Genomic DNA, 23,831 nt, shown 5'->3' with positions numbered 1-23,831 from the left:
GCTGGTTTTCCTGACAGGAGGGAATTTTCAGTACGTCCTTCCTACTTGTGGGGAGATTCTGCCATTAATGTTCACCTCAATTTTTGCATTCCACAGAAGTTATGCACAACGCACAGTGTGAATTGCCGAGATATTGAAGGGCGCCAGTCCACACCGCTTCACTTTGCAGCAGGGTACAATAGAGTGTCTGTAGTTGAATACCTTTTGCAGCATGGGGCTGATGTCCACGCAAAAGACAAAGGGTAAAAATTCCACTCCATATTTGATTTGAAAATGCTTACTTTTCTTCTCTTTGTTTATTTGTTTTCAGGGATGGCAAGCCTTGAAGGACTATATTCTTAGATACTTGTATTACAAATCTTATGCATAAAGCTTTGTGCAGTTAAGGCTTCATCTCTCTGCATATAACTTTTTTGTCTGTATATGACAAAGTTATGAAGAGGTTAATCAGTTATTTATTTATTTGCTGCCCATCTCATATGCAACGACTCTGAGTGGTTCCTTGTGATGCACATTGTGGCTGGAAAATTTATAAAGTGATACAAATACATTGTAATGCAGGTGTTGGGTATCAGCACAAAGACAAATGGGGAATCCCCTTTCTTACTCCACTTATTTGGGTTCTGTCATGATACATGGTATCTATTATATTGCCCTTTTATCATAATACTCTTTAATACCCACTTCAAATATGTTATGATAACTGCTTGAACAGTTACATATATGCTGTATTTCTAATGTGACTGACCACCCTGAAAAATGTAAGGGGCTGCCCCATGTCTCTTCAGTCCAGTCTACCCAATGTGAAGAGGCAACATCAGGCCAGTATGGCTTCAGCCCGGTCTATCCAATGCAAAGAGGAAACATGCCAGCAGTTTGGGGAGTGGCTTCAAGCTGGCCATGTCCACTCAGTGCCCCCCCCCTCCAGGTCAATTGCAGCCCTCAATCAAATTGAGTTTGACACCCCTGACTTAGTCCCTCGGTATACAATTATTTAAAACTTCAGATTAATAATTTTTCTTGAAGGTTACTATGCTATCTTTTTAGAGTATTGAAAATATTAGTTTAAATTGAACATTTCTGCTTTCCTTCAAAAATTTCAGTGGCCTGGTTCCTTTGCACAATGCTTGTTCTTATGGACACTATGAAGTGGCAGAACTTCTTGTTAAACATGGTGCAGTTGTGAATGTGGCTGATTTGTGGAAATTCACTCCTTTGCATGAAGCTGCAGCAAAAGGAAAATATGAAATTTGTAAATTACTGTTACAGGTAAGTCGCTTGAAATGCATGTTTTATGAAAGGTTTATCCCATGACATCTAGTTGTGTGTGTGTGTTTAAAATTCAAATTTTTAATGTTTCACATGAGTAGAGGAAATGATCTAAGTTGTGCAGATTGTTGCACAAATGCTAGAAGGAAAGGGTGAGTTGTTGTACATTATATGGAATTATTTTTTTTTTCAATTTGTTACCAAATTAGCATGGTGCTGACCCTACAAAGAAAAACAGAGATGGAAATACCCCATTAGATCTTGTTAAAGATGGTGATACAGATATTCAAGATCTCCTGAGAGGTGATGCAGCTTTGCTTGATGCTGCAAAGAAGGGCTGTTTGGCTAGGGTGAAAAAACTGTGTTCCCCTGATAATGTTAATTGCCGTGATACCCAAGGCCGGCATTCTACTCCACTCCATTTAGCAGGTAAGTTCTCTAAAAAATGTAGCGATGTTGCTGTATCACAATCCTCATATGTGGAAAAGCATTTGAGTAGGATTCTGGAGTAGAACATCAAGTGTATTGGTTAAGTCATTATAAAGGGCTGAGCAAAATAAGTGTGTTAATAGCAATAATTGTTATTGATTGTCAAAGCCCTACTTCAGATATATTTGGGTTTTAATTTTGAAAAATGTCCCTAGAGATATATGAAGCTTACCTTTAAGAGTCATATATTTGGATAATATAGTGTATTCCAGCATCTGTCTATTCTGAAAAGCTGCAGGTTTCCAGGGTCTTAGATCTTGGTTTTTCCTTACTGGTGAGGTAAAGGGAATTTTTAATGCAAAAAACCATGTATCCTGCCATTGTGCTTTGCCCCATATGACTGTTGCTTGCATATGGCTGCCTGCATTGGGGGAAAAAAGTACCTGTGGTTTAATGTTCAGAAAGCAGGAAAATAAGTGGGTGATGCTTTTTATCATAATTGTTTAGTTGAATGCAGAATAATTTATTAAAAGTATTTGTTCTTCCTCCCTCCTAGCTGGTTACAACAATTTGGAAGTTGCTGAGTACTTATTACAGCATGGCGCTGATGTAAATGCACAGGACAAAGGAGGTTTAATTCCTTTACATAACGCAGCATCCTATGGGGTAAGTAGCTTGATCTTTCATTGTAAACATTTTAAAATTATACCTCAGCTTTAAAGGAGCTAATGTGAGTCTCTTAAACCTTTCTGGCACTGCAGCTTCAAGGCTTTTTCCGGAATTTTTGCATTTGCAAATATGGATAGAAATCCGTTCTGTCGTGATTGCTACAAAAACAAAGCAATATAACAATGTGTCCCATCAGTAAATTTCTGAAAGATTCCAAAAATCCCTTCATGTTTTTTTATCGTTATTCTTTTCCTCCTTCAGTTTAGAATAGTTTATCCTATGGGATGTCTCTACTTAAAATAATGATTTTGTGTGAAAATATAGAGTAACTGTTTTGTTTCCATTTTGTGACTCTGGGAATCAAACTATGAGTTTGCTAATAGGATGAAGGAAATATGCCAATGAAAGCTCATCTATGAGCACAAATTTTGTTTGGTTTGTTTTCAGTGCGATGATCCCTAGTCAAAATTGCAGCAATTCGGGTCTTTTTGCATAGTATTATTTCACTGATACATTTAGGTTTTTTGTGCAATGAAATCTATGGTTATTTCAATATAAAGAGCAGAACGTATTTATGGATATTACTACTTAATGTAGTGAACTAGGACTGACAAAACTGAAGTACAAAGACCCATTCATAGATAACCGTCATCTCTGTTGGTCACTGGATGACCTTAGGCAAGTCAGTATTTGTAAGCTTCAGCTCCTGATAGAATTATAATGAATGTAAAAATGAGCAGGATAATCACATGCATAGCTTTGGTCTCGTTAAAGAAATAACAGAATTTGGCTTTTCTACTTGAAGGAATGTTATATGTCCCAGTGAACTTACATTCAATAATTTCCCTAGTTATATGGAATTAATAATAAATTGGTGGGACAACAAATAGATAAAGTAATAGAAAAGGAAGAACCTTCCTTCTCTTTGGCCCCCTAATGAGAAGGAAGGACTCATTGGAGAAGAGCCTAATGCTTGGAACGATTGAGGGCAAAAGAAGAAGGGGACAGTAGAGAATGAGAAGGCTGGATGGAGTCACTGAAGCAGTAGGCGTGAGTTTAAATGGACTCCAGAGGACAGCAGAGGACCGGAAGGCCTGGAGGAACGTTGTCCATGGAGTCGCAATGGGTCAGACACTACTTAGTAACCAACAACAACAAAAGTGCTCTAGGACTTTAGAATTCAAATAGACAGTCACTTGCCACAAAACATTCCAGGCTTAACAATTATTGATAAGAAAGATAAAAAAGTCTGGATAGTGGATGTGCAGAATAAAGAGAAAAAGACCTGCAAATAGATGTAGAGCAACTGTGGTAAAAGAATGCCAAGATATTACCAATGGTGACAAGTACCTTGGATGCAATCCCAAAACATCTGGAACACCACTTGAACACCATCGGCATTGACAAAATCACCATCAGTCAATTCCAAAAGGCAGCTTTACTTGGAACAGATTACTTCCTTTGATGATACCTCTAACAGGCTAGAACAAGAGTGTCAAACTCACCGTGTCAGGTGATGTATCACAACGTTTTTCCCTTCGTGGATCTGGGGTGGGCATGGCCTGCCTGTGACGCATTCAGCCCGTTTTACACCCCTGAGTAAAAAGTAGGAGACTATGAGTTCAAGTCCTACCTTAACCATGAAAGCCAGCGGAATGATTTTGGACCAGTTACTCTCTTTTAGCCTAACCCACCTTACAGGGTTGTTGTGGGAAAAATTGGAAGGTGTGAGTTATTTATAAAAATAATAAAGATGGGATGCAAATAAATAAAAACTATCAAAGAGCATATATCTTAGAACTTTGGGATAGGCTCAGTAGATGGATAAAAATGCCAACTTCACTATAAACATCTGTCTGACTGTGACCAATATGGAATGTTCCTCATAGTACTATGAAACAAACATTGTATTGTGTGTATTCAACTTTCTGATATACCTAAAGGTATAGGCAAAAATTACAGATAAAAGTCTTAATTAGATCTGAGGTTTGCTGTCTTAGTTCTCCTCTACTCCCATCCCTGACATTCTGAGGTTAAAGTGACCAGACTGTAGAGGACCTGATGATAACCAGTTGAAAAAGAAAGCATTGCTAGCAATATGTTATACATAGACTCTTCACAATTATGTGTTTAGATGTAGTCACATTTTTTCTGATCAAAAAAGATATTTTCAGGATTGTAAGCCTCATGCAGTAAGATGTTGGAGGTTTTGATGTAGTTAGGTCAATTAGAACTATCCTGATTTACTGAACGTTGGTCTCAGTAGACTGTGAAAAGATAATTTAGCTGTGCACTTTGCTATAATCTGTCAGATCTAAATTTGTAATTACTATTTTTTTTCAATGTTGAAGTAATTTGAAAGGAAGGTCTAAAGCATAATAGACTTAAGTAAGTCTACAATTCAGTTTTTCTTCACCTCTTCTTAGAATACTGCAAGGCTCTGTTAGTGGCAAGCATTTTGCGTTTGCTTCAGTACTGCTTTCCTCTGTCAATTTTTTTTTAACCAAAAGTTCTTGGCCAGATTGTATTCCTTTGTATATTCAAATGTTGGGATTATGACTTCAGCAGTCAATACAAGACATACACATTATGTGCTGTATGTTTAAAAGGTCCATTTGCAACTAAAGTGGTTGCTTTAGAAAATGTAAGGTGGCCTAAACTTATCTTTAAGGACAACTCTTTCACCAAGAGTTCGCTTTTTCTACTTGTGGGGAGGATGACAACAAAAACACTATAGCGTTTTTTTAATGTCCATGATATCTAGCAAAATAATTCTAGTAAGAAATGGAGGGTGTAAGAATATATACAAACAACAACTTCACCACTCTTGAGGGCCTGCAGTTTAATTTGACAATCTGAAACTTCACCTTCTCAAAGATCCACTTTCCAGCCAACGTCATTTGTGGTGAAAAGCGGCATTAATTTAAAATTTGTATATTGCACATTAATGTCCTGAACCAAATTATAGGAAAAAAGTTTTTTTTCCTGAAGATTGCACTATATAAATGTATTTTATTTTCCAGCATGTAGATGTAGCAGCTTTGCTTATAAAGTATAATGCGTGTGTAAATGCTACAGACAAATGGGCTTTCACACCTTTGCATGAAGCATCCCAGAAAGGAAGGACACAGCTTTGTGCCTTATTATTGGCCCATGGAGCTGATCCTACTCTGAAAAACCAGGAAGGACAAACGCCATTAGACCTAGTCACCGTAAGTGATGGGAATTTTTTGAGAAGTTTGTATGAAGCTTCAGTTGCTGGCTGCTGACCAGGGCATCAGATTTGAGGGTTTTAAACACGTAGTTATCGCTGTGGACTACAAACTCAAGCAAAGGACAGCAACTCCACAAATCTCATTGAAGATGGGCATAAGGAATGGAAGTGTAGCTTTTGTAAATTCAGCGAGGGATTACAGAAGCAGTTATGTGTTTTCAACATTCAAAACTAATCCGTGACCCCAGAAACCACATTTAAAATACCAGCCACACTTGGTTTGTTGGAATTTGAGCAACCTATATGTCCAAGATTCATGTTTCCTGGGCTATATATGACTTGGGAATCATTAAAGATGAGCAAAATCCATTGATCCATGAACTGTATTTTCAAGAGAACTTCAGAATATTCAGTCCCCTTTGGACCATGCTGCTCCTGGGGATTTCAGCAGTTTCCGGAAGTAAATCCAATAAAACCAGAAGCAATTTGAGGTAGTCCAGCCGTGGTGTTTTAGTTTGAAACACCATTCTTGCCGTATGTATGAATAATGTGGTTTTATATTTTAAATTGTTTTTGAATTAAATGTTATGAATTAAAATATCCCAAGGCCCATAAATGTAAGTGTAACAGGTTATTTTTAGGAAGTATTTTAACCACGTGAAACAATTTTTTGTTTCAAGATGTAATATGTCTTATACCTGTAAACTGTATATGCCATGAGTATACCATGAATAATGTAAATACATTCAGTTAAGTCCAAAATCGCCCTTTCATTGTTATGCTTAAATTAGCACTGTTGTGCATTTAGCTGTATCCCGTAAGCATTTAGTGATTTTAAAATGCTATCCTACAATTGGATACTCAGAAATATGTTCCTTTGAATACAGCAGGGCACTCACCCAGGTAAGTGAGTATAGGATTGTAGGTTACACATGCAGCATTTTAATCTTTAAGCCTGTGAGAGGTAGGTTAGAAAGCAAGTTATGTTTAAGTTTGTAGCAGGAAATAGATTTTAATCAGACCCTTAAACAAGTAGAACGCAGTCTTGGCATCGGAGTTACTCAAGGAACCTCTGGGCAGAGTATCTGAAATGACATTGTAAGTAACAAAAAGAAAATTAGAGTAATTCAACTAAAGCACTTTTTACTTAATTGACTTGCATGTATTTGTGATTATTTTAACAAAATGTGTTTTTTTTTACATTTCCAGGCAGATGATGTTAGCGCACTCTTGGCAGCTGCCATGCCACTTTCTGTCTTACCATCTTGTTATAAGCCTCAGGTTATAAATGTGTCTCAGAATACAGGAACATCAGCTGATTCACTTTCTTCCATTCAGTCCAGTCCATCTAATTTGTCAGCTGCCAGTAGTCTAGACAGCTTGTCTGGTAGCTTTTCTGAACTCTCAGTTGTTAATACAAACAGTGCTGAAGGAGCCGCTAGTTTGGAAAAGAAAGAAGGTGAGCCTGGCATTTTCTACTGGGTCAGCTTTTAAGTTGCTAAACAAAGGGCAGTATAGTTAGTTTTGCATTAAGACTAATATCTAATGATGATCTCACTATGTTTCTCCATCACAGATTCATATTTGGTATAATTTTAATACAGAATCATAGAATTGGAAAGGACTGTTAGTCCAACTGTTTGCTCTATGCAAGAATCCAAATTAAAGCATATTTAAGTTAAATAATCATCTGTGGGTTAAATATATCTATGAGTTGAAGTTTACACAACTGGGCAACCATAAAATTGATTTATTCAATTTGTAATATCTTAGATTTGGGGAGTTTTGTGTATCTTTTTCCTGGAAAAAAATTATCATCACGAAAGTAATTAATTGTGGGCTTAAAGATATTATGTGAATTGTAGGATTTCCCATGGAATCCTACGTTCTACCCAAAAAAGTTTTTTAATGTGTGCACTATACACTGGATGTATAGTGAAGATAAGATTTAAGAAATACTGAAATGTTTAATTTGGCTAAATAGAATTTTAAGTGGAAGATAAGCTCACTTTGTACTTTAAAAGTATATTTAAATATGGTAGTTTTATGAAAATATTGCATTGGATATTCTTGTAGTGAACATATATGCCTGTGGCATAATAGAATAACTTCAGTTCAATTTCTATGTAGCTAATAATTACTTTCATATTTAGTTCTCAATGTAGATTTTAGCATCAATCAATTTGTGAGAAATCTTGGACTTGAACATTTGATTGACATACTTGAAAGAGAGCAGGTAAGTAACCATCTTGGTTTGGAAACCAAGTAAACAATAAATTTCAAGAGAAACAATTACAAAATCATTGATTTAAATTTTAGCTTGGGAGAATGTTTGTAACCAGGATTTATGGAGATTGATTATATCTTGAGTTTCAAAGAACTAAGTTGAAATACTAAGGAACACATACCAGCTTTCCCTCTTTAATTTCCTATAGTTCTCTAAAATATTTCTTAAACTAATATAAGGTACATTTTAGAGAATTGATTTTGCCTGCAAATTATTTTTGCTAACTTCAGGAAATATAGTGATATGAATACTGATTTACCTATATTTATTAGTAATTACACCAATAATTCAGTTGTGCTAACCTGAAAGATTTGTAACAAAAGTTATTTTTATTTTGAGTCCACCAGTGTTTTATTAATGAAATTAATCTGTTGATCGAGAGAAAAAGGATTATGCAAGAAGCTTCCAGATTTTCAGCATCTAAGGCCTGGGTGTCAAACTTGATCATATCACGTAACATTTCGTGACACATCGCAACCTTTTTTCCTTTGTGGAGCCAGGATGGGCATGGCCTGCACATGACACATCTGGACCGCAGGCTGCCAGTTTGACACCCCTGTTCTAAAGCATCATTTTTGCCTCAATTCATTATTCATTTATCTTGGAATTATAATCTGGTATAATTCTCTCCCTCTTTCTTTCTAATATGGCAAAACAGAGTTCACAATTTACAATAAAATACATTGATACTGTCCTTCACATTATATGATTAGTTTGGGTATAGCTGTTTTACATATGAAGAGGCAGCATACATATCTGAGTTTCAGTTGTATAGCTACAAACCTTGTATGGCTTGTTGCATCTTAACAAAGACTTTGTGTGAAAGATTTGAAATGTGTAATAACACTTCATTTCCTAGCATCTCAAACTATTTGATTTAAATTAAATTTTAAACACAAGTATTAAAAAATTGGTGATAACGATAGTAAAACAATAAGAGAAGTAAGCATCTCTTTGTCAAGCAGTGGGCTGTCAGATGAAGGTTTTTGTTATTAACATGGCAAAATAATTTCAGTCTTGTTTCTAAGCATTACATAACAATATGGCTTCTATCAAAACATTATCACTTTATTAGGTGAAATGCAAAAATCTAACCATACCTTTTTGGCAATCTATTGAATTCTTATGAAGAAAATTAATTTATAATATTTAATAATTCCTTTTCTTTACAGATAACATTGGATGTACTTGTTGAAATGGGACACAGAGAATTAAAGGAAATTGGAATTAATGCTTATGGTCATAGACACAAAATAATAAAAGGAGTTGAGAGGCTGATCTCTGGACAGCAAGGTATGTTATAATAAGTAAAACATTTAAGCTATCTTTTATGCATTTCTGTAGCTCAAAATTGTAATGTTGCCATTTTTATTTATTTTAGTCACCAAAAAAAAAGTGAATGAATCAAATGGTCTAAAATGTACTCAAGATGTAATGTTGTCATTTCTCTTAGGTCTTAATACATATCTAACATTGAATACTTCGGGTAGTGGGACAATCCTTATAGATCTCTCTCCGGATGATAAAGAGTTTCAGTCGGTGGAGGATGAGGTACATTATTGATGTATATCCTTAAATACTTAAACATTATGTCTAGTTAAATCTATTGCTATGAAATACAATAATGTAACTCTAATTTTCCTGGCATGATGATTCAGCAATTAATGCTGACTACTGTACTTTGGAACAATTAGTCATAATTTTATATTGCTGTTTTCCACTCTTCAAACCCAAGGGCAGTTTACAATGTATCATAATCATAATTATCGCAACACCGTGTTTCCTCAAAAATAAGACAGGGTCTTATTTTCTTTTGACCCCTGAAATAAGTACTTCCCTTATTTTCAGAGAGGTCTTATTATTTTTGAGGTGCAGGAGGCGGCAAGCGTAGTCACCTCATAGCTGCTGCTGTGTTGCAATATTTTCGGGAAGGGCTTATTTTAGTGCATGCGCTCAAAAGCCTGATTGAGCTTATTATCCGGGGAGGTCTTATTTTCAGGAAAACGGGGCAGTAAATTATCTTTTGAGAGTTTGGTGGTGTGGCTAAGGTATCCAACTAGAAACTCTTAAGAATAATACATTGAATAGAAGAAAAAAATATTTTAAAATAATAAGCAGTACTTGTATATTTACTTACTGCTTACAGTATAGTAAGCAGTACTTCCAAAGAATATATTGAAATGAGGACTAATGTAAATTTCATCCATCAACTACCTTCTTCAAATGAGATTATATGTATCTGCATTTGAGAGTCTACAAAACAAGTCAATAACAATTAACTCTGATAGAGAACACTGATCCATTATGAAGAAATTATTTCCAGACAATAGTTTTATTCAGCTGACTTACATTCGGGTGTTTTGATTTAGATTTTATTTATATATTTATCTGTGTACATTTTAATATTAAGATGCAAAGCACTGTACGAGAACACAGAGATGGTGGCCATGCTGGTGGAATTTTCAACAGATACAACATCTTAAAGGTAATGTGTAGGTAGCTCTGGTACCCTTGTGAGTAATTTTAAAAGCTGAAAGGGGTTAGTAATGGCTTCTAAATAGTGCATTGTTTTTAAAGAAATTTGGGATTTGAAGTCTCAGCTAATTGATAACAGTGATTGATGTTCTAATTGAAGTTATTCTGTATTGATGATTTTTTTCTAAACATTATTTATTATTTACTTACTATAATTTCATTTGAATTTGTGGCTTTAACTTTATGTATGTCCTCATTCTGTCACTATTATTTCTGAAAAATATAAACATAATCAGTTCAAATGCAAATAATAGGTCCTTCAAAATAGGTAATTCTCAACTTAGGACCAATCACTTGGTGTCTATTTTACATTATGACCAACTCCCCAAAAGCTACCATACTTACAGCTTTGTTCTGAAATTACAACATGCCCCCAAGGTCACAAGACTGCAGTTGGGGTGCCCAATCATGTTGGGGACTATCTATAGTTAACATTTTACTGTTAAATAAGGTTTCAGATTATCAAGAAGTCTATAAAAAAGTTTTATTTTTAGGAAGAAGAATAATTATCTGTTTATTCCATGTTAATTGTATAGTGCAATTGATACCAGAAGGTATGGAAGAACATTGAGTGAAATTTTGCCTTTTTTCCCCTTCTAGATACAAAAAGTATGTAACAAAAAGCTTTGGGAAAGATACACTCACAGGAGGAAAGAGGTTTCTGAAGAGAATCATAATCATGCTAATGAAAGGATGCTGTTTCATGGTATTTCATTTTGTCTAAAAGTTATATTGCATTTCTTCAGATGATTTCAGTATATTGTTCAGATGATTTCAGTATATCGTTAGAAATTCTGATCACTGTATATACAAGATATTTATTGACTTTTAACTAATAATTGATTAATTGGTATAGTAAAAGAGTGCCTGTGCAAATCAGTCAAAATCTTACTAGTGAATTTCCAGAGTATGTAATCTATAAATACATACCATATATACATTGATTCAGAATAACCAGACAGTAATGACATATGTCAGGCACAATCGGATTCACACCTGCAGAGTTCAAACTAACTATTTTATTGTTCCCTGCCTATAATAAACGAATCTCTCTAAACTGGCAGCTTTTGCCTGGGAAAGGCCAGAAAGGGCCCAAAGGCATTGTGGGGGGTGGGAGTTGTCAGACCTTGCTCTATTGTGTTTACATAACAAATCCAGGCTAATTTTCTGATTAGCCCCTCTGTCTGACTTGAATGGTTTATCTCCAACAATATAACAGTATATGTATGTGTGCGTGTGTATACATACATACATATTAATCTCAAAGCAGTTAGATCATGATGGGCATTTCCAGTGTATGCAACACTGCATAAAACTGAATGTTTAGTGATTGTGTATGCCTAATTTAGAGCCAGATGTTGGTTCTGTGGTACAGTCATAGATTTACAGACCTGAAACCAAACTTGTCTCTGATGCACTAAATCAGTGCTGGTTAAGGAATATGTACATTAGGCTTCATGTCAGAATTAGTTGTAACCCAATTAGATGTCTTATTTCATACCAGAATCCTTACCAGATTACCCACCACCACACCACACACTACCCCACACACAATCCCAATATTTAATTCAGTCTCAATTCTTTTCTGGGCTAGATGTTCCAGTATGTTTTTCTGCATAAGTGGCAGAAACTATGTATAAACATGGAAAACATACTTCTATTCGAAGAATATAAAACCCACTTTCTGTTTTATTTTCAGGCTCTCCTTTTGTGAATGCAATTATTCACAAAGGCTTTGATGAGAGGCATGCGTACATTGGAGGAATGTTTGGAGCAGGAATTTATTTTGCTGAAAATTCTTCCAAAAGCAACCAGTATGTCTATGGTATTGGTGGCGGCACAGGTTGCCCCATTCACAAAGACAGGTCTTGTTACATCTGCCATAGGTAAGTTATATTTATTTTTATGGCTACATGCTCCTCTTCAGAGAATCTTATTTGGCACACAGATTCAGCGGGTCTAAACAAATAAAATAACAGGAAAAACCAAACACACCGGTATATAATAGGTGGCACCTGGCTGAACAGTAAGTTGCTGTAAGAAGGATTTAGGTGTCCTAGTGAACATCCATTTAATGAGTTAGCAATATGCTGTAGCTGCCAAAAAAGCCAATGCAGTTCCATGTTCCATCAACCTGGGACCAAGGATAGTATCTAGATCATGTTAAATGATAGTACTGCTTTATATTGCACTGGTATGATTATACTTGGAATACTGCATCCAGTTTTGTATTGGCATGATACAAAAAAGTTGCTGAGACTGTTTAGTCTAACAAAGAAAAGGACTAGGGGTGACATGATAAGAGTCTTCCAATATTTGAGGGGCTGTCAGAAGAGTTAACTATTCTCCAAGAAAGAAGTAACAGATGAATGAAGAGAGACCCAACCTAGAATTAAGCAGAAATTTCCTGACAGAACAATTAATGAGTGATACAGTTTGCCTCCGGTAGTTGTGTGTGTTCCTTCACTGGAGGTTTCCATGAACGATATCTCCACTATAGGATTAGTTGAATGGAAAGAGAAAGGCATCGTTTTAATTGATTAAAATAATGTTTAGATTGTACCCAGAGTCTTTACTAAGTTATCCTGTACTCAAGGATATTTTTCTAGATTTATTTTTTTACACATTTACTAATGAAATGTTTCTCTTGTTTAATATAGGCAGTTGCTTTTTTGCCGAGTAACTTTGGGTAAATCATTCCTACAGTTCAGTGCCATGAAAATGGCTCATTCTCCACCAGGACACCATTCAGTTACTGGACGACCTAGTGTGAATGGGCTAGCTTTAGCTGAATATGTCATCTATAGAGGAGAACAGGTAGTGTATTTGGGGTTTTATTTTGTAAATATTAGAATGTACAATATTCATTCATCTAGAAACTGAATATTATGAAGAAGCCTCCCTTTGAAACATATCAAATGTCTTTAATCTGGATCCTGGATGTTGTATTCATGTCAACAAATTTTGCACATCTAACAAACACACGTTTTCCTTAAATGTATGAAGATCTATTCAAAACTCTTTTATTTTGCTTTGTTCAGCAAGAAAAGGTTTAGCGTCATTCTTTTGGTCCCCAGGATGTTGCCTGTTAGCAGTAACATGCCATTTTAAAAATGAAATGAGAGTGTGTATATGTTACAAAACAAAGTACAGGTATTTTTTACAACTTCTCTGGGTCCCACAGGTATTTTTAGAAAATAAAAATGATGACCAGTAGCTTATTTGAAAATATTACCATAAAAGATAAGCTGAGATTTTAATTCATTACTACTTATAAACCACTGAGAGCCTGCCTAGAGTAGAATAGCATAAAAATCATGGCAATAAATAAAATTAAATAAATTGGGGTCAGTGGAAAGAATTTTGGGAATTACTTTAATTACTTGCAGATATTCTCTATAGCCGGGATGGCGAACCTATGGCACGTGTGCCACAAGTAGCACACAGAGCCATTTGTCAGGGCATGTGAGGCTTTGTCCTGTCAGTTGGCCAGCGCGCTTTTTTTCTTTTGAGGCCATTTTTCACCCTCCCCAGGCTCCAGAGGCTTTATAGGAGCCTAGGGAGGGTGAAAACAACCTCCCCCGCCCCCTCTCCCGGAGGCCCTCCGGAGGCTTCAGGAGCTTCCCTGAAGACTCCGGAATGCAAAAAACTAGCCCTACGGGTCAACTGGAAACTCAGGAACAGATTTCCGGCTTGCTCGTAAGGCTGCTTTTAGTCCTCCAGACCCTCCAGAGGCTTCCCTGAAGGCCCTGGAGGGCAAAAAGCAGTCCTACGGACAAACTGGAAATCTGTTCCTGAATTTTTGTTCGCCTGTAGGGCCATTTTTTTGCATTCCGGAGGCTTTAGGGAAGTTCCTGAAGCATCCGGGGGGGGGGAGGCTGTTTTCACCCTCCCCAGGCTCCTATAAAGCCTCTGGAGCCTGGGGAGGGCAAAAAAAGCTTGCCAAAAATGGGGGGAGCACTGGTCATACGCGCATGCGCGCTGGGGTCATGCATATTGCATTATGTGTGTGGCACGGCCACCCATGACCCCCCTGCACTCCCCCCACTTTTGGCACGTAAGCCAAAAAAGGTTTGCCATGACTGCTCTATAGTAATCATTTTGATCATGGACAACTCCCTTTCGTGACAGTCATTTTGTGAATATACCATGTTATCTTTCAAAACTGCAGATATCCCCATTGGACCAAAACTAACGGGGACTTTTGGCAGTCATATGGTAGTCTCTTACTTTCAGTAGAGTTTATTTCAATATAAAATTTCAAACTTAAATTAAGTTACTATAACAATTCTATTTCTTCATTCAAAACTTGCTCGTTCCCTCCCTCCCTCCCTCTCTCTCTTCTCCCCCCCCCTCTCTCCATACACACCCATATACATATTTAGCTTCACTTTCTGTAAATATTTTGACCACCAATATTTTATCTTTCAGGCCTATCCAGAATATTTGATTACCTACCAGATTGTAAAGCCTGAAATTGCCACAGAAGCTTGAAGCTCCAGCTATTTTACAAAGGTCAAATTTAGCAGTAATCTTAATTGCTAATATATATACACGTATATCCTTCCCTCCCATGTTCCCCATCTTGGTGGTAAAAAATGTGAATAAAATCTAACATTTTTGACAGATGAAGCTTTAATAACTGTATAGTACATTTTCTACAAATTCAGAAACTTTTTCAGCACTTTAACAGATCTCATTCCAGGTGATGCTGGTTTGTCTGTACTAAATTATAAAACAGATATGAACTTGAACTTTGTTTTCTATTTGCCATTTCAGTGAAAACTAACAAATTGTTGCTATACGGGAACTCATTTTATTAAAACTGTGTTCTTTAAAACACTACATTTACACAGAGAACAATTGCATTTGTAAAACTGTAAATAAGATATTTTCTACTAGCCTGATATTTATTTGCATTGTATTTGTAAAATAAGTGTTTTAAAACTGCAGTACATGGAAAACCTATAAATTTCACATCCCCATCTGCATTTCATCACAAGCAGCTGTGAAAAGGACAGCTTGAGTGTCTTGCATATTAAGCAGCAGCATTCATTTGGCTTTTCTTCAGTTAGTTTAAAGGAGGAACGTGTATTCCAGTAGTTTGTTCCTAAATTGTGCATATTCCTGAAGAATCTAGTAAACATTCCAGTTGTTCATCACATTGATCACTACTTAAAATATCTTTTGGATGGGTATAAGTTAGCTAATCATTTGTCTAAAGTAGGGAAACTTGATTTACATTAAAACAGGGTATTTAAGAGTGAACAAGCATATGTTCCTGATTTCTGTTTAGATGTAATGGCACTATAAAATCAAAATTGATCTTTTGCAAGTGGAACAAAGGTGGGAAAGGGGCACCCACGTCCTTAAAACACTGAAAACTTTTTCACACACCTTCTTCTAAAATGTAGTTTCCTTATTCCTTTAGTTCAATCAATATTTTTCATCTTACAGATTCATCTGTAATATATATCTGTATATATAATTCAATTTTTTCCATTGATCCAATTTTAAATGAGCAATTAATTGAAGTTCTTCAACTTTTTAAGACCATGTTCCATGATGTACTTTTAATTATACATCATTATTACATTATGTTTTTTTTTAAATTGCCAAGAGTGCTTAAATTGTCTGGTTCATACAGTATGGTATCTTAGATTTGAGTCTTAAATAATTGCTGTGCACGTGAAGTCAGTGCATGGATGGTTATAAAATCATGTGAAAAATATAGTAAACATCACTTTGTTGTGATCACTGATGGATAAAGGACAGTTCAGTTGAATAAAAGAGGTCTTTGCACTGCATGTTTTCTATTCACTAGCTTAGCCAAATACCTGAACAAGTATTCATGCAAACTATGCTAACTATGATTTAAGCATTAAAAACCATTTTTCATTATTGAAAGTATTTCATTCTTTGTGAATGATTATTTAATGTGATGTAAATTATTGTGATATTGGTAGCATTTTAAATGGTACCATAGGATTGGTTAGAATGTTTTTAATTTTGCATGGCATACCTATTTTTCAGAAGGCAGAATGTGTAATGATTTTGATTGTGTTGAGTAGAGGTGAGCTTCCAACCTCCTGTGCAATTAGAGGTTTATTCATCTTGAAAGTGTCTTACCTGTATTGTATCGCTTTCTTCACCATTCAACCTAAATAAACTTTATTCACAAACTTTTTGGTAGCATGTATTATGATTGTAAGTTATTATTGCAATTAATACAATTGAGGTATTGTTTAAACGTAGTTATTAATATTTGTTTCCTATTATATGGGTGTTTTTGACCCTGACCACATGTCTAAAATCGCCCTGATTTTTGGAGCGCTTACACAAGGTTCATTCAACTCCAATATCTATTTCTCTCATGCAGCATATAATGTACTCTCTGCCATGTCTTCATCATAAAGTAGTGTTGATCTATGTATCAGAACAATGCAAATGTCAAGGTAGCTTGGTGTTTTAGGTTAAAGTCTTTGTTTTATTTTGTTTTGTTTTAAATCCACAGAGACCACGTTCAAAAATTAGCAGAAAAAAAAACAGTTACTACTGTAATTCAGTTACTAGCTAAAGATTAAAATAAGTTTCCTATGAATCACAAATCACTATTACAGCTATATGTTCAAGATAGAAATGAGGTAAGGTAAAATAGCTTGACAGGGAAGAAAAGAAAAAGATTAGTGGGAAATTCAGATTTTTCTGCTAGTCTCAGCAAGCAAAACAGTTACTCTATACCACATTCCTCTAAATACTCAATCTCCTGTTAGGATCTGTCCTGTCATTCATAATGAAATTCTGTAGCACTCCTATTAAAGGGTGAATTAGCTGAAGGATGCTAACCTGAACTCCTGTCATTGTCCCTCCATGTATAGATGGTGAATGCTGCAAGGGAAAATAATTAGATGCTTCTGTCACAGTTTTTGTGGAATCAGTGAGCAAAGGAAGCTTCTCATCCATAGATTTGCAGATTTCTAATATCACCATCAGATCCTAGTCCTATTTCAAACATTTGTGGGGAAAAGTTCTGTTCTAAGAGAAACATTGCTTTGTGTGGTGAGTGGGATGTATTTCAGAACAATTTTGAAGTATTCTTCAACACCCTCTTGTTTAATCTTAGAAGATGTATAGGAATAAGTTTATGGCTTTAATTTTTTTTTAATGATGTGTTGTATCTTGATTGACAATGGAATTGGTAGGAGGTTGATTTTCAGGGTTCATGTGCATAACTGACTAATTGTAAAACTTGTATTTAAAGAATTTTCTTGCACAGCTGTATGAGTTACTACTGGTAGCTCTTAAACTTTTTGATATGGTCCATGTGAACTTTAGTTTTTCCTCTCTTCGGCTGGCTTTTCTCAGAATATGTGCATAGATAAGAGTTCAAGATTCTCAATTTCATTAAGTATGATGCATGGCATCTGATCACACTACACATATAGTTGAATTGACTTTATCATTAGCGGGATCACAAAGCAAACCTTGTCATGATTTCATTTCAAAATGAAATAGGCTCAAATGAAGACTTCATGCAGTGCCTGATACTTCAAAATCGTGAAGCCAGCACCACAGACTGAATCATTGGTGGGAGCAAACAAAGTTTTGGGTTTTTTTTGTTTCTGAACAGTCAAGTTTTCTCAAATAGAGTTAACAGTAGACAAAGCTTCAAAGAAATCTACATGAGTTGGTACAGAAATCTTGTATTTTTCATACCTTCATCTTGGTTACTGAATAGGATGTTAAAAATTCTGAAGAAAACATTAGGTTTTAGTTTGCTTGTAATGGAATGATTGCATTTTCTAATGATATGCCCTTTTGCATTCTACTTGATGGCCCTGATCTGTTTTCTAATGCTATGAAAAATGCAGTACCTAGTTAAGTTGTGTTTGAGACTACATTTGATGCCTAAAACGATTGATGTAATTTCAAAGCTTTTTATTGGCAGGTATTTGAAATGTGACTTGAACAACTAGCTAACATTCAAAGCAATAAAATAAGATTTTGGAAAATTATACTTCATGAGAAAGTTGCTTTGTGTGCTGAAATAATAAAGCAACTTGGTAAAAAAAATAACCTGGTACAAAGCTGAAGAAATGTAGTACCTCTTCTGCACTAGGGGGCACCAAATGCTAAACTCATTAGTTGTATGGGTTGGTTGTTCCTAGTATGCTATATTATTGGAAATGAATTTCTGAAGTTAAACAAGCATCATTTTGAAAAAGTGGAAATCACAAAACAGATTTGAGGTTTTTACTGATAAGCTACAAACTGATTTGTCATTTTATTATATGCTGTTTTTCTGGGTTTTTTTTTTCCAAACCTTGTCTGAGAAGTGAAATAAATATTTTTTTAGATTTTTCTGCAGGAAAAGCTGGAGAAAACACTTCATATTTGCTTTATTCTTTGAAGATTTACAGAATATCAAATGCTAAAGTATTGGATGTGAAAATTCATGTTACACTTTTTTATTCCTGATGCCAATGAAAAGCATTTTTCAAACTTCAGCGATTGCTAAAATTTTGTTAGATTCTGTAAATGTAACTATAAAGAAAGCATTCCATGTTTCAGTGAAAAAACATGAGATAAAATTATGGTGGAAACTTTCCTTTGGTATAGGTCAAAAGAAATACTGTATATGGGATTTTGCAAAATTTTTGTATCTACCAAATACTTTTTTTAAAGTCACTTGATAAGGAAAGTGGTTAAATACATTTTTAAAAAATATATTCTACTTAATGGCACGGTTTGTATTGTTACTGGGAAGTCATAATTAAGGAGATGAAATATTAGGAAAATATGGTAAGCTTGCAAAAGGATAGTAATGAATTGTGGACAAAAACATTCAACAGAGTGCATGCATGAATAATAAAATCTGTTCTAAAAATCTTTTTGCTACTTTCCGCAGAATGTACGTCAATTTTGGGAATTGTTACGTAGACCCTTTCAGAAATGCTATGGGGTAGAGAAATGCATACTGTGTTCACTCAGGTGTCTTATTCCATGTTCTAACTAACATGAATCTTCCACATGCATATGCTTTCTTGTCCTATTCCATGACCAGGAATTCATTTGTGAGGATCCTATTCATACAGCAGAACAGATCTTCTCATGCAAAGACTGTTCTTGGTCATGTCAGCAGTTACTGAATACATGGAGCCATTTATTTAAACAAATCTTAAACTGTCCTAGTAGAGATGGCCATTTATAAGAAATGTTGGCTACTCTCAGGCTGTAGCATTTTCCTTCCCACTCGCCTTGTTCAAGTATAGATTGCAACTTCTAATAGCAGTTTAAAAAAAATAGAAGGCAATGTTTATTGTGTGTTTTGAAGTTAATCGTGTGACCCTTAATGTGTGGACAATGGTGACTATCTTATTTTGAAATAATGTAAACCCAGATTAAACTGGCAACATGTTTATATTTAAGATTTTTTTCCTTATGTTACTAAGCAAGCTGTGTATGATGACATTTGTGGCAATTCACTCTCCTTTACTAATGTTTCAAATCCCTGTTGAAGTATACTTTGATTAAGCCAACTCAAGGTCACAATAGATTGCAAGCTTCCAAAGTCTAGTTTTGTAAATAAAAAATGTTTCTATTCACTTCTTTTTCTCTTGTATCAAAGAATCTCCACATTCAGTCAAAAGAATGAAAAACAGTTTCATGTTAAGAGCTGGACTTCATACTTTCAGAATGAAGAATCATGCATTGTTTGCTTGCAACTTAGTTGGGCCCAATATGGATTTCTATACAGTCGCCTATTGCCATTTAAACCCTACTCAGTTACCCAACAGAACTTGTGAAGGTTTGAAGTACAGTACAGAATGAGAGTGAACACCTCTGTCCAGTTGACTTGCCCATCCCAATCTTGGCTCATCTTGGCTTCATATTGAGCAAAGCATTTTTCTTTTATTATTATTATTTTTTATTATGCAATTTTCTTCATTATATATAAAATTTCCATATTCACAATAGTATTGACTTGGTGCAATCTCTTAAATACACATAATAAATCCTATACATACAATAATTATAACATTCTCAAAATCTCAAAATCTATTCGCCATGGTCTTCACTTATGCTTATTAAAACATTTTCCGTTGTTTAAATACTTTGTTCAATTTTGTCTATAGTCAATAATATCAATCATTATAAACATGTAAACATTACATTTATAACCATTATCATCCAAGTCTATTAATCATAATGTTTACTTATCCTAATTATTCAATATTCATTTAATAACAATTACTTTATCTTTGTTTACATATCCTCCGTAATTCTAAATTTCTCACCTGCTTCTATTTTTAACCATTAATAAAATAGTTCCCAAGTTAAAAAAGTAATATTTTCCTCATTTCTAGTTTTTGCCTCTATACTAATTCTTAATAGAACAACTATATTAAAACAGTATTCTGCATCTATCCCTCATCTCTTGCTCATTTTGTATCTCATAATGAGTTCTTGGCACATTTACCATACTCTTCCCTTGGAGTCCTATCTTTTTATTCATGTTTAAGTATTTCATCTGTCTCTACCGTTTCTTCACTCTGTTGAGCCTTCCTTTCAACGATCCTTTCCTCACTTCAGGGGTGTCTTTCCATGTATCCTCTTCGGTTTTTTGATCTCTTAAAAGTAATTTTCTATTTCATCAACCTTTATTATTTCTTTTTATCTTTTTGTATCATTTGTTGTTTTCCTTCCCCTGTCCTTTCCGCTGTTCTTTCTATTTTCTCTACTTCCTGGATTTCATTTTCAGTGTCATTTGCTCATAATTTTCTTGTCTCACAACTACATCATGTATCAATTCCTTTATCTTCCTATGATTCCTTGTCATCATTTCCTGGGTACAGTAGAGCATCAATAATATTTCTTTTAATAATACACTTATTTCCCCCGTTGTACAATTTTGTCTTATTTTAATGAATTAAAAAATTACTCCGTAATCTATCAAGATCCCAATGTCCCAACTATTCATCACACCAAGAAAGCCAATATTAGAGCAGTTCACAAAATCACTCTATTAAATAGTCAATTAGCAACCTCCACTTAGTTACAAAATAAATCCAAGCTGTTTCCCACTCTCACACTGTCCAACATATTTGTAATCCTCAAGGTCCTAAGAATTCAATGTTTTCGCAGTCTGCAAAGCCCAAGTATAATCAATTTGCAGGTGTTTAGTGTATTCCAGCTAATCTGTAGATTAAACAACTTTCACTCCTTTCACTTTTTCAGCTGCCAGTAGGTGTCACTGTTACTCTTTTTCCCCGCTTTTGTGGCAAATAAAGTGTCTCCAAAAATATTTTCCAAAGTCCTTCAAATCAAGGTGACAATAAAGTATAATCCAATATTTTGAAACGATTTAAATGGCTAAAAACTAGCCAATCCAGTCTATCCTTTATCTTTAAGGTTACTTCTCTCTACAATTTCTTTTCTTTCTTTTCCAAATCTGACAATAGCTCCAGGTCTTAGTCACCACTATTCACCTCAGTTGAGTCTCACTTTCCAAAGGGGTGTTTTTAGGGAAAATTGCATGGCAAAAGTTAGAAAATTCTTACTCAGACCAAGCACACTGTTACAGGATCTTTTCTTTTCTTCCATTTCAGCTATCACAGCTTCAGTTCAGCCATAATGGCCGTCTTCTCTTCCGCCAGTTAAAGGGGCTTTCTTCAGGTCAAATGAGGAGACTGCGTTCTCCTCGCGACCACCAAAGCATCCCCTCTATCTTTGTCACCCCTACAGGGTGACCTTCGGCCACGCAGAGCCTCCAGGCTAGAAGAATTTGTTGGGACTGTGCGGAGCTACTGCTCGTCCGCATGGCTTTGCCGCAACGTTGGCTGCCTTCTCCCAGCAATGCGTTTTTCATACAGTTTTAAATTTACTTAGACCATGCAGAAGAAATGTTACTGCTTCCCTTTGGACCTTTCACTAAATATACAAAAAATATTGGAAAAGTAACATCCAAAGCAGACAGATTGATGTAAATGAAACAGAAGAAATCATTAAGCCTGGGCACTGTACTCCATAATTTCATTTACAAACACTCACACACCAATTAAATGTAAGAATTAAGGAGGTCTTTTTTTTTTTTTTTACAACCCTGTAATCCCTAGTATCAGGGTAGAGTCGGGGCAACTCAATGGAGGTGAGCGTTTACTACCATCCTAACACCTATGTGGAATTCGCAGCAGGTATTTTCTCTTTGCGCTGCCTAGGATTGAACACTCTACCTTCTAAGTGGGATGTGAGTGTCTTCACCTCTAGGCCACCATGTCACTCAAATGTAGAGAACTAAGATATTGGGGAGAGCCAAACGCAAATCCACCATTCATTCAGTTCTTTATGTCATATATAGAGCTGTCATGAACCTTGAGTTTTTGAAAGGTGGAATGCAAATCCAATGAAATAACTAAATATGCATCACTCACTGGACATTTGTCTGATTAAAAATACTTTGACATTGATTTGGATGTGCAGCTTTTCCTTCTTCACAGTTAACGCAGCTACTTCTTGTAAACTGGCTATATATTCAAAATGTACATGAAGTAGATTGCTTTTATCCCAGAAGCAAAGGGATAGTATACTTAAAAACCTCCTTAGTTTTGAAAATAACATGCAGTGTCTGCTTGTTGTTTGAATCAAAGCAAAAGAATTGGCCCATGAGGTTTTCAAGAACCATGCTATACTCACAAGTAGTCATGTATGCGTGACCCAAAAGCCAAAGTAAACATATATGAGCTTCACAGTTGACAAGCCTAACAGCTTTTATGGCAGAATTGAATGAGAAACCCATAGCTCAGAGTGTCAAAGCTAGCCTAAGAGAGACCACCAGTTCTGACAATCAGGCATTCACGTTTCCCACAGTTTTGTTGTTCTATTGATACTGAATGTGAGAAGTTACTTTCCAGTTCTTTATGAGTCTTTACTCAGGCGTGATCCAGGCAGTTCTGCTGAAGTTGCTGGAATTTGGCAGCTTGGCTTTGAAAGATGGGCCAATTAACATCCTGGGCATTCTTGATAGGATTAGACTTTTTAGGGCAGGCAATTATTTGCATATAGCCTTGGCTTACCACATTAGTATTGTTTCCTTAATTCATTTTAATTTGTTTCCCACCCTCACTCCCCGGTCTCCTCATTCACCCGCTCTGAATGACTTCTCTTAATACCCTTTTGTTGTCTACCAAGGTAGTAAATAAATAGGGAGCCGTTTTATGAGTCCAGCCAGAAGGCATGGGAGGCCAATCCTCTGTGATGCTTTGAATTAAATGTACACCAAATGAAAAGTATAGTTATAGAAGTAGTCTGGTTCCAAAGCCACATTTCGTGATATTAACAACCTAGTGATAAGTTTATACAGTTACAATAGATGGATGACAAATCACCAACATCTTTTTGACTGCTTATGGTTGCCAAATTGTGACATTT

At 35.5% G+C, this 23,831-nt stretch overlaps 1 protein-coding gene across 5 annotated transcripts in view; it reads left to right on the top strand.

Annotated features, from left to right (window-relative positions):
* The window catches only part of TNKS2 (tankyrase 2), a 35,604-nt gene extending 19,018 nt beyond the window's left edge, over positions 1 to 16,586 (top strand). For 4 of the 5 annotated variants that reach the window (XM_081955992.1, XM_081955991.1, XM_081955990.1 and 1 more), the window contains exons 14-27: positions 97 to 242; positions 1,104 to 1,269; positions 1,479 to 1,698; positions 2,255 to 2,364; positions 5,391 to 5,579; positions 6,791 to 7,040; positions 7,735 to 7,817; positions 9,041 to 9,161; positions 9,322 to 9,419; positions 10,279 to 10,353; positions 11,004 to 11,109; positions 12,103 to 12,289; positions 13,064 to 13,220; positions 14,835 to 16,586. In XM_081955992.1, coding sequence (XP_081812118.1) covers positions 97 to 242; positions 1,104 to 1,269; positions 1,479 to 1,698; positions 2,255 to 2,364; positions 5,391 to 5,579; positions 6,791 to 7,040; positions 7,735 to 7,817; positions 9,041 to 9,161; positions 9,322 to 9,419; positions 10,279 to 10,353; positions 11,004 to 11,109; positions 12,103 to 12,289; positions 13,064 to 13,220; positions 14,835 to 14,897 — 1,971 coding nt within the window. In that variant the 3' untranslated portion in view covers positions 14,898 to 16,586. The remainder of the gene's footprint in view (positions 1 to 96; positions 243 to 1,103; positions 1,270 to 1,478; positions 1,699 to 2,254; positions 2,365 to 5,390; positions 5,580 to 6,790; positions 7,041 to 7,734; positions 7,818 to 9,040; positions 9,162 to 9,321; positions 9,420 to 10,278; positions 10,354 to 11,003; positions 11,110 to 12,102; positions 12,290 to 13,063; positions 13,221 to 14,834) is intronic. The other variant, XM_081955993.1, reaches the window with a different exon arrangement.
* The last annotated feature ends 7,245 nt before the right edge of the window (positions 16,587 to 23,831 follow it).

Source organism: Natrix helvetica (assembly GCF_964273705.1).
Source record: "Natrix helvetica genome assembly, chromosome: 5".
Lineage (NCBI taxonomy): Eukaryota > Metazoa > Chordata > Lepidosauria > Squamata > Natricidae > Natrix > Natrix helvetica.
Note: the sequence above shows the minus strand (reverse complement) of the source record. Positions and strands in the feature narration are given on the sequence as shown.